At 41.8% G+C, this 11,584-nt stretch overlaps 1 protein-coding gene across 1 annotated transcript; it reads right to left on the bottom strand.

The window, feature by feature from the left end:
* Positions 1-3,960: 3,960 nt before the first annotated feature.
* LOC138608470 (probable ATP-dependent RNA helicase ddx6) lies at positions 3,961-11,072 on the bottom strand. The gene is made up of 13 exons (XM_069681059.1): positions 10,928-11,072; positions 8,517-9,610; positions 8,326-8,430; positions 7,800-7,929; positions 7,495-7,641; positions 7,291-7,385; positions 7,022-7,144; positions 6,496-6,624; positions 6,135-6,251; positions 5,940-6,003; positions 4,851-4,952; positions 4,297-4,516; positions 3,961-4,211 (listed from the first exon to the last, which is right to left on the bottom strand). Exons 2-12 carry the CDS (start codon positions 8,757-8,759, stop codon positions 4,302-4,304), a joined length of 1,470 nt encoding a protein of 489 aa, XP_069537160.1. The 5' UTR covers positions 8,760-9,610; positions 10,928-11,072; the 3' UTR covers positions 3,961-4,211; positions 4,297-4,301.
* Between the last annotated feature and the right edge of the window lie 512 nt (positions 11,073-11,584).

Here is an 11,584-nt window from a genome sequence, read left to right as displayed (position 1 = left end):
ACAAGATGAACAATGCAAGAGTGACATTTCTTTGCAGTATTACCCAAACATTACGGAGTTTTACTCTAATGGTACAAAAGGAAATCCTGGGACAGTGATTGAGGGAAATAAATTGACATGCTTTGAGTCTGATTTTTGGCTTTTACAACTGAAGTCCAAAATGCTGCAAATCACTTGTACATGGGGCTGAAAATTGTTTGTGAAAAACAAAAGGAAAAACTATATATTTATCTGTGACTGTGGGAGGATTGTTTCTTGGAAAGAAAACTGCATTTTTATGTCTGACGGATCAACGTTTTTGCAAGCCAATTTAGCATATTACCACTCCGTCTTGTCCGTTGTAGAGAAAATACTGTTGTAACTTTATCCCCATCATCTGAAAGCCAATTTAGAGTCTAAACATCACGTTTTCTGTCCACGCTGCTGCAGGGGAAATGACTGTTACTTTACACTCAGCTTACCACGTCAAATCTGCCGAGTTCATCATTAAGTTTGGCTGAAAAATCGCCTGAAGCGAGGGTGAGTCTACATTAGTGCAGCAAATAAAGAGGTCCAATTCAATTCAGCTTTGCACAGTAGAAACATTAGGGGACACCTCAGCCGTGAATGTCAGTTTTAAGGTGTTTACAATTTTCTTGATGTCCATAATTTAGAGTTTGCAGCGTTCCCAAAAACTGCTAATTTTGCACCCAAATCCTCACCCTTTCCAAATTGTTTTAACCCTTTTTAAACAACAAATATCCCTCTCCCTCCCCTCAGCACTCCTGCTGACTGCACAGCATGGAGTGCACACACGCTCACACACAAAGACATCTCGACACCACATGACAAAAAAACAAATAACTCAACATTCAACACTGCATTCTTCCTAACCTCCTTTGTGACCACTGATGCACAACTCCAACAGAGATAAAAGCAAAGATTTAGTTTGGTAGCTCCGTCAGTTTCTTTTCGTCTGAGGAAACGGCTCCAACCGAAGTGACGAGCTCACAAGAAGCTCTCCTGTAGCTATTTTTAGCTCCTTGTTCTTAGATCTGTGCAATCACTTTGGTGAGAAAATGTTACTAATGGCAGGAGCAACAAAAGTAAAGCTAAATGCAGGTGATTAAAAGGGAAAACTGTGGACTTACATCTAATTTTAGTTAAATGCAATATGCAGGAGTTGTTTTTAAAGAAAGTAACTTAAAAAAATGAAAGTATAAAATACTCCAAAACGTTTACCTCCATGTTTTGACAGGTTCGGCTATAAACTGATTTGTAATCCCTGCTGTTATTTTGGTCACAAAGGAGATCACAGAATGACTGTCAGGGATGTGATCAACCTCAAAAAGAACAGAAACGAGGAAGTTTGTCCATAAGAAATCAGATTTTCGTCCACAAGCGTGAACTGCCGGAGGAAGAGGGAGACGGAAAAGCAGAAGCAAAAAAGAAACCACATCCCCGACACTGTAAACATCCAAACGACGTGATATTTAAGACATCATACACCACCGACAGAAACAAAAGACGAGTCTGCACATGGAAACAGAGAAAAAAACTAAACAATAACGTTTACATGCAGCTTCAAAATGATCCATCCAAGAGGAACAGGGTTTGCTCTGCTCAAAAGTCTCTAACCCAACAAAGGATCATTTTCTTGAGTAATCAGTTTGTTGTATGGTCGATAAAATGCCAGAAAATGGTGACACATGGGGATCAATGTTTCCCAAACCAAAAGACATTAAATCAACTGTCACTTGGGTTTAGTTGAAGCTGCATGTAAATGTAATGATTCTCAACAAAACGCAGCCTTTCACAGCTTCAAACACACGTCTCATTCCCTTTCACTCTCACTCAAAACACACACACACCTTGATCAAACAGTCAAATGTATTTCTCTCTCACTCACACACACCAAATCTGTCTCTCACTCTCTCACACACACACGTACATTCTCCTTTTTTGGTTTTGCTTCAATGTAAATCCTGAAAATCTATTTCAAGAGAAAAAAAAAGGGAAACAAAATTCCACCTCCTCCTCGACGCCCATGAAGCAAAGTATTTTCTTTTTTGTTGTTGTATAATTGTAAACGACGAGAGTAAACAATGAATCATTTACAATTTTGTTTCCTCAAAATGATTCGTAACACCTCGTATAAAGATTGCCCTCGTGGAAAACGGATCGAGTCGCTGAAAAAAACAGATCGTCGCGCTTTTGATCATCCGTCACACAGACGTTGAACACGTTCAAGGAGATCGCAGCGCTTCGACGCTTTTCAGAAACTCTCTCCTGTTTCATTTAACGCTCTCTCTGGCACTTAAACCCACGAAGCAGACACAGTGTTGTGTGTAGTTGAAAGCTTTTGTCTTTGCTTTAAGTACCAGAGAGAAAACAAGATCCAAGATGCCAAGAGAGCATCTGATAAAACACTTGGTTTCTGCAAACCCACCCAAAAATAAACCTCCAGAAGTCTCCCAGTGCTAAAGCCTCAAAGCGCCCCACCCCCTCCCCTTTTAACCACTTTAAGCAACGTCAAAAAATAAATCTTAAAAAGCAAAAATACTTTCTTTTTTATGTCTTTTTGTTTGTATCGTTACTGACGCTCTGTAAGGGGAGGACAAACATAAAAGAAGTCACAGCTGCCTGTTTCAAAGATGCTACAATTTTGCTTTCAGAACACAGAGCCCACCCCTCACAAAAGAGAATCCTCACATTGGTTAGAATTAGAAAACAAAGCTGTGCCGGGGGAAACAAGAAGAGAAAAAAAAAAAGGGCATCGCTGCTGCTGCAGAAAGACTTCACCCCCTTTAATTTATGTTCAAAGAAAAGGTCAGTGTGGTCCTTTGTACACCGGGCAGGTTTCATCACCCTGTGGTCCATGAAACCGTCTCATATGTTGGACACTAAAGCCTGAGGAGGAGTTTCTAATGCAGCAGCAGCAATACAAATATGCTTAAGAGCTTGGCTTCCAACCACTGGGCTATACAGAGTGGCAACTAATACATTCACCAACTTCAATTTTGTCCTGACGGGGCTTAAAAAGAAAGTTTTTTTGCGCCTGTAAATAATTACTTTGCATTTCCAAGATAAAAACTGAAGCATTTGGGCGAAAAAGAAAAGAACAGAAATTCAACCATTGTTTTGCACCAACTTCAACAACACCATTTACTCCTTGGACCTGCTTAAACTGGATTCTGCATCACCTAAGTAACAGCAAATGCTGCGATCAAAACTGCTCTGAAGCCGTCTCTGATGCATTAGTCCTGCTGCCCGCAGGAGAGGAAACAGACTTCTCATATACCAGCTTCAGCGGTCGATGGTTTTACAGTTTTCTCCAGCCCAATGTGATTTTTTTTTTTATATGTAAAAGAACCTCCAGACAGCAGCTGTCTGCAGGCGAACTCACCAGCGACAGCTATAACGAAACAGCATGAGGCTGTTTGCAGGCTAACATCCATGAAACAGTATGAGGGGGGCGGGGCTTGTGTCTGTAGCCGTCTTCTCGTATTAACTCAGCTCATGTTTTGTTCATGGTGAAAGGGAAAAACAGTCACGCAGTATTTAAATAAAGCTGCCCTTTTTTATTGCAACGTTCACATTAAGAATAAACGTTCACATTCAGGATGTTTTGTTAAGGATTTGTTTTCGACACGCCTCTCAGCAGGTGTGTGTGTTGCCTTTTTCCCTTGCATAATGGATGTTTGTATAACTCGGGTTCCTATTGAATTCATATTATTTGTGCTCGTTCTCTGCTGCATGACGGACGACAGCAGGCTATGAATGGATGAGTGCACATGGGAGTAAGTAAGGCACTTAAGTGACGACAACAGTGTACGTGGACAGAACGATGGCTGGTGGAGGTGCACCATTGTAACATTAAAAAGAGAGACCGACCTTTCTGCTGGGAATGAAAACCGTCTCCGAGGACGACGGCTTCAAAACAGCTTTGATACTCATCTGCACGGCTGTTTGACACAGATACAAGATAGGCTAAGCTCATGAGCAGGATGCACGGTCCGTTCTGAGTTTGGTGCAAAACAATAAAGTTTCTGAAATAATAAAAAATAAAAATGAGGCAGCTCTCTTTACAAGGAAATGCTTAAAATAAAAAACAGCCTTTACATCCATTTAACAGGCTCTGAAAACAAGTGAGAGATGTGAAACCGAAGAGTTGTCTGAAGCCTGTGTGCAAGCGCTGATGTCTGTGCAAAAGCCCCGTGTGTCCCAATGTCCTAAAGGAAGACAAAACTTCAGATTAGGAAGACGGTCCTCAAGTTATTCATGCAAAAAAAGAGCCAGCTTCTCCCAGCATCTCACCTGTTCTAGGTGCTGTCCTGTTGGCGTCCTGGCTTCTCTTCCACCTCCTCCACGTCACAGTCGGCGCCGGACGTGTGGAACTCGGCCACGTAGAGGCTCTTGTCGATGCTGCTGGGAATGGGCTTGATGTCAGTCACCAGCTGGTCCTCGATGGCCTTCAGGTTGAAGCGGTCCTCTGATGTGATCAGGTTGATGGCCAAGCCAAGGTGACCAAACCTCCCTGAGGGGGACAGAATTCAACAATATAAAGAAAATCTTTCTGCATTAAAAGATGCTTTTGATTCTTTGTACTTTCTTGGCACAATTGTGATGTTTTAGTTTTGTTATGAATGAGCAGGGAATCATTTGTTGTCTTCACTACATAGGACAGCAGAAGGGAAGAGTAGAGAGTGGGGGTTGACATGCACCAAATGATCTGCAGAGCGGGAGTCACACCTGCGATCAGTGCATCCAGGACTGTAGCCTCTGTACGGGGCGCCTGCTCTACCGACCAGCGCCCCGGGAAGCTTTATTCTAATGAATGTATACAGGCAATGAAGGAGTAAACAACGTACCTGATCTTCCAATACGATGGAGGTAAGTCTCAGCGTTCTTGGGGAAGTCGAAGTTGATGACTACATTGACAGCCTGGATGTCGATACCTCTGGTGAACAGATCTGTCGGGAAACAAATATTAGATTGTAATCTCTGATAACTTCTTTGCCTGTCAGAGATGATGGCAACAGATGGCTACTTTTTAAATGAGTAAAGCGGGGTACGCCCCCTTCTGAAGAGCGTAAATTTTTTGATGGTTCTAAAGATGATCTCTCCAGATGCTCCTGTGCTGTGAGGGATGTTAAGAGTGATTTTACTTCCCCCGTTCTGCTCGGAAGGCCGTCGTGGCCTCACTGATTTCAAGTCGCACATATTAAACATAGGGATGCACGATATTATCGGCACGTTATCGGTATCGGCCGATATTGGCTTAGAAATTAACTATCGGATATAATTAACCGATTAAATAATGGGCTGCTGCATACTTGATTAAATGCCCGACCTCGGCGCAATGTACCCGGTGCGAAGAAGACCTGTGCGGCGCAGCGTGATGACGTCACGTGTGTCTACCTGCAGCATGAGAGAGTTAGAAGCCAAAATGTCCGTGGTGTGGATGTTTTTCAAAGTGTCCGAAATAGATAGCAAAACTGCTATTTGCAATGACTGCTCAGCTTCGGTGATGCGAGGAGGAGCCGAGGCAAAGTCTTTCAACACTACAAACTTGATTAACCATCTCAAGACCCGTCACCCCGACCGTTGTAACAAATGTGATAAGAGTATCACCATTATACTGTACGCTAATTCCAATACAGAAGAGAGTTGATGATCTCTGCAATTAGGTGTGCGGGAAGAAAAATCGGTATCGGTAATTGGCTAAATGAGTTGTAAAATATCGGCAGATCGGTCACCTGCCATGTTGGTTTAGTCTAAAGTCTCGTTTGACCGCGATAGTTGTGTGAGATTTGCAGTTTTGAGAGTCGGGACTCTGGTTGTTGGTGAATGGATCTGTTAGTGTGTGCCGTTTTGGCGCAATTGTTGCTCTCCACACACTATAGGAGCACAATTAAAATCTAGTGTGTGCCAGGCTTAAGAGAACAACAGAAACTCACCAGTGCAGACCAGGTTTCTGCACAGTCCATTCCTGAAGTCGTGGAACACACGGTTTCTGTATTCCTGAAAACAAAGGAAGACACACAATGCTTCAAAAAGAGGACACCAGCTAGAGAGAGACATAAACAACTTTTGGCTGTTTTGTCTTCAGCTTGTACAAGAGAGAAATCAAAGGCAACATTTCGTCCTTGTACCTGCATCATCTTGGCGTGGATGTAGAAACAGGAGTAGCCCAGCTGAGTGATCTTCTTGGCCAAGAGCTCCACCCTCTGAGTGGAGTTACAGAAGATAATAGACTGGTTGATCTGAAGCTGTGACGGGGGAGGGAGGGAGAGAAAACACAAACAATACGTTAGGGATCCATGTATCAACATCGTGTCCTGTTATCTGGTTCGGATCAAAATCCTAAGTTGACCGATTTTCTGTTTAAACGGGAATTCGAGCAAAAGAAAGCCTTACTGAGTTGCCAACAAAGCCATTTTTAAACCGATGCATTTGGAAGACAATTGTTTGAACAGTTTGAAATGCAGAGTGTATGTGGAGTTAGTCAGTTACCCTGGAGAACAGTGTGTTGAGGCAATGGACTTTCTGCCTCTCTGTCACGTAGGCGTAGTACTGAGTAATGCCCTTCAGAGTCAGCTCCTCCATCAGGTTTATCTCATAGGGCTTCTGAAGGTGCTTGGCCTGCAGCAAGGACACATGGAGAATAAATGTTAAGAGAGTGCAGACACAATGCAATTTCACTGACGTACAAGCATGTAGGCACTCTGAGTTTAGTTTAACTTAATTGAAAACAAGTATTAATGCATGATTAAAAATTGCTGTCTACATGAATGCATTTCAAAGAACATCTAATAAATAACATTTAAGCTTTCAGAGACTCTAAACGATCAAACCTTGTATTCGTGGTCTGAATAATGAGACAAGGAGCGCTCTGTTAAAGCATACGACAGACCGACACAAACACAGGTCTGGGTGCAGAGTAAGAACAGCTTGGTCTGCAGTGTGAGCCAAGTGGTGCCAGGTGGCTCAGAGCCATCACAGTTGGCCGAGCGATGCAGCAATTAGCCGGCGCTCTCACCATGAACTTCTGCACGCTGATGGGGAAGGTTGCAGAGTAGAGCAGGATCTGCCTGTTCTTGGCCAGGAAGCTGATGATATCCTCGATGAGCACCACAAAGTCCTGAGACAACAGCTTATCCGCCTGAGGGGAAACAGAGACGGTTTGACATGGGAGCGTTTTTACAAGATTCATGATGACAATGACAGACTTAAGAGCATTTTGACAATCAATATTTCTGATTACAAGCAGAACTTTTTGGTATGTTTGTAGGTTTATTTAAAGTGTACCTCATCCATCACCATCATTTGGACACGGTCCACCTTTGCCACTCCCTTCTTTATCAAGTCCAGGATCCTACCAGGCGTGGCGATGACCACATGCACTGATGTGAAAAACAGCAGATAAATTTGACGGACACGACTTACTTTACCTTCTATAACTATAATTTGTACACTTTAAAAATGCTACGAAAACATCAGTGACATTCTTACCGGTCTCATCCAGGCGCATGATGTCATCTCGCAGGTTGGTGCCCCCGGTGGTCGCCATGACTTTCACTCCTCCCAGGTGTTTGCTGATCTGGATGGAGATCTGGCTCACCTGCAGCGCCAGCTCACGGGTGGGCACCATCACAAGTGCTTGGGTATAAAAATGTACACGTTACTAAAATGGTAGATTATATCACGTAATCAAGCTCCGCACAGCAAATACATTACTTTCCAAACTTTCAGGACTTTGTTAGAACCCTGGAGGAGGAAAGAGAAGAAGCATGAGAAACGAGTAATAAGATTCTCACCCTGTATGTGGTCCTTTTTCAGGTCTATTCTCTCCAGGAGCGGGATCAGATAAGCTCCACTTTTCCCTGTTCCGTTCTTAGCCCGAGCCAGAATATCCCGTCCAGACAGGGCGATAGGAATGCTCTCCTCCTGCAAGGATACAAATGTATGCTTTATTGTTGTATCGCACTTCTTCACATTACATAGTGCTTTTTGAATCTGTGTAAAATGAGCCAAAAGAGTTCCAAATATGTCTGATTGTTTGTCAATCTCCTCAAGACAGCAGTCTAGTTGCCAACTATAAAAACTATAACGTCCCTGGTTTGATTTTTCAGTGACCTTTCTTTGACTTTTGCCCTTTTCTCTGTTTTCTGTCTGCATTTCTACAGTTACCTTCTCAATACAGGCAGATGTATGGTTGAACCAGGTGCAGATATACAAAGAAAAACCCTCTGGGGAACTAAGGAAAAATACTAAAAGGGCTACATAAGGATCACATTGGGCTCATCTGGTCAGCAAAGTAAATTTGACAAAATGTAAACAAACCTGGATAGGGGAAGGTTTCTCCCAACCCATCTCAAAGATGCCCATCAGGAGTTCTCTTTTGAGACAGTAATCTTCAAATTCATTCCCCTTAGTGGACGTCACATCCTACAGCAGACACAAAGTAGTTAGAATAACAGTCGAGAAGCAGTTTAACGCCGAAGTGAAATCAACTGTTATCGAGTTTAACTCACTGAGGTTTTGACCCTGTTGTCTTTGGGTGGGAGCTTTAGGCTCTTTTTCCAGTCATCTCCAAACTTGATGCCTCCTCCGTCCTGGGGGGCACCGCCTGCTATCTGGGGCGCACCCAAAGCCTTTCCTTGAGTTGTGGGTGCTGGCTGTACTGGAGCTGGTTTGGTCTGTCCTCTGAGCTGCCCGTTCTGCTTGTTCAGTCCCATGACGACCGGGCCAACGTTTTCTGTTCTGGCAGTTGCCATTTTTCCTCTTCTCCTTTGTTTTCCCTCAAAGTATTAGATTTTTGCCTCTTAGGTTTTTCTTTTTAAAAATTCTCTTCAAAAGTAAAAAAGTTTAATAAAGCATTAACAAACAATATTCTCTATTCTTTTTTTAGTCCAAAGCTTTTGCAACAGAAGTCAATTGGTAGTATTTACATATACACATGTACGTGCAGATCGGTCCCCTTCAACAACAGAGTGACTGACGTACGAGAACAACAACAAAAAAACAACTTTTTACACAAGAGCTCTTCAAAATGAAGAGAAATTTGCATTCATATGCATGAATATACTTGCCCACAGTATAGAAAAATTATATGTGAACAAGTATCAAAGCGGTTCAAGTCCTGAAATAGAACAACTAAGGCAATCTGAACTTGGGGAACAGCTTCTTCAATATAATCTTAGTTCATTGCTCAAACTTCTGTTTCTAAATTGAACAATACTTCCTGTTTTTGCTTCGAGTCCATCAGAGTTGCTCAATATCCTTGTCCTTGAAAAAAAGGATTTCCAACTTTGTACAAGTCTTTCCCCAAAATCATGTAGTCTGTAATGCTCTCCGTTTATTTCCACTGCGTGGATATAGGTCGGTCCACACGAGAAAAAAGAACTTGATCCTGAAATCGCTAATCATACAAGGGGGTTATCTAGTCCAAAGCCAAAAAGCTTTCCACCCCTTTTGAGTCCTCAGTGTGCGTTTCCTTTCTCTCCAGGTGTTCGACCCTCTCTCCCCAGACACCGCAGGTCTTCAGGTCGGTGTTTGAACTGTGTGAGTGTGGCCGTGATCAACCCGCTGCCTCCTCTAAGTCCGCCAACAACTCAAAACTCGTCACCTACAATAAAAATAAATGCAGCCAAAATGTTTTAAAATGAACCATGAACAACAAACAAAAACATTTCCTGATTATGTCTTCATACGTGCAAATACTTAAAAAATTCTTCGTTTTTTATCATAAATTATCACCAAATATCAATATTTTAATTTTAAAAAAATTCAGCGCTCTAAACAGATCATTGTTCATCTCGATTTGTGTCCACATCTGAGGACATGGCACCTAATTGCAGTGAATTACACAAATCCTGTACTTAACCTTTTCAGGGGCATTTTGTATTCTTCAGTTAATCAGATATCGTGATGCATCATTATATGATTTTCCTGCAACATTTCAATTATCACAGAATCGCTGTATTGTGATATTACAGTTATCGTGGGCCACATATTGTATCATGAGTGACCCTGTGATTCCCACCCCCACTATGTAGTTTATGATCACAAACAAACATACAAAAAACATAAAATATGAGAACTCTTTCAGACAAAACAACATATAGCAGAAACATTATTTTCGGCTCTAAATTATTTTGTTAATTTAGCTTTAGCAGCTTAATTGTTTGTAAGTTTGCACAGGTGAACTTGCCAGGTGGCATCCTGCTGGGGCAGATTACAGAAGCACAAACTGCAAAGATTTTAGTTAAACTATCCTACAGTCCAAACTCTTGGTCTAACTGAAACAAACGTCATTATTACTGTTTATATATATTGTCCAAACTGAAGCTAAAACAGTGACAACTTCGAGCTAATTTACTTTAGCTCGTTTCAAATTGTGCGCTCCTGCCCCCGACGCTATGTTTTACATTCAGGTGAACACTAACTTCATACCCGTTTAACAAACACTTTCCTTTCAAACTTTCAATTATTCAAACCAAACATGTAGCCATGTCAGGTTTTACTTATATTCATTTATTAATCAATAACACAACAACGTTAGCTTGATGCTGCGTCTCTGTAGAACCAACGTTAGCTGCGTTTGGCTATTGAGCTGTAGCTAAGCCAGTGTTAGCTCATAGCTAACTAGCCGCTAAGCCGCTACATAACTCGTTTATCAAGCCTTAAATGGGCTTTAAATTCCGAAATATGATTATATAAGCGTGACGTTTGACGACTATAAGGTTACAGATCTGTTTCATTATGTTCTTTGAAAGTCCATTGTAAACGCTACATGGCACAATTAGCAAGCTCGTTAGCCTCAAGGCTAATTTAGCACAAATAACTCCACTCGCTAACGTAAGCTATGTGCTAGCTAGCCAGCTCACAACAACTCCGATGTTTTTAACCAAAATTGGACGATTCCATGTCACCACAAACCTACCTTAGTTTCTCTGTTATTTTGTAAGGGATACTCAGTGTGCGGTTGATCGACTACTTTCTTTACAATTCGCTTTAATAACTGATTTTAACTTGAAATTAATCGCCTCTATTGTGTTTCTTATTCCTTTAAATCAACATGGTCGCCTTCTTCTTCGTCTTCTCTTCCTCGGCGTCTCCCTCCTGTTTATTAGATTTGACACTCATCGCGTTATTGCCACCTGCCGGCACATCCTGGTTACTGCTGTGAGAAAATGAACGTGGAACATTTTGAAAAATAAGTTTGTATTTTCATGATAATATTCACCATTAAAAGCTGAAACTGCGCCAGAATGTGTTATTGAAGTGAAAAGCTCTGCAGTGGCCTTTTTCAGGCCAGTAGAAGAAGGCAATACACAATAGTACACGAGTGCATATGGGTTAAACAGAAACCTTGGTATTCCTTGTGTGATTTTAAACTCAATTCAGATTTTTCAGTATACATGCAATGAAGAACCACAATGTGAAATGGCTGATTGAGAAACGGCATTTGACATATACATGTGAGGCATAATGGATACATGATGCACACACACATGCTGCACATTGCACTTTTTTGTATTTCATAGTCTTGCTATATTAAGTGTTTTTAATTGCAGGGCCCTGTTTTACAGTCATTGCA

Source organism: Semicossyphus pulcher, unplaced genomic scaffold (genome assembly GCF_022749685.1).
Source record: "Semicossyphus pulcher isolate SPU_LCO1_2020_fin unplaced genomic scaffold, fSemPul1.0.p SCAF_5, whole genome shotgun sequence".
NCBI classification, from domain to species: Eukaryota; Metazoa; Chordata; class Actinopteri; order Labriformes; family Labridae; genus Semicossyphus; species Semicossyphus pulcher.
Note: the sequence above shows the minus strand (reverse complement) of the source record. Positions and strands in the feature narration are given on the sequence as shown.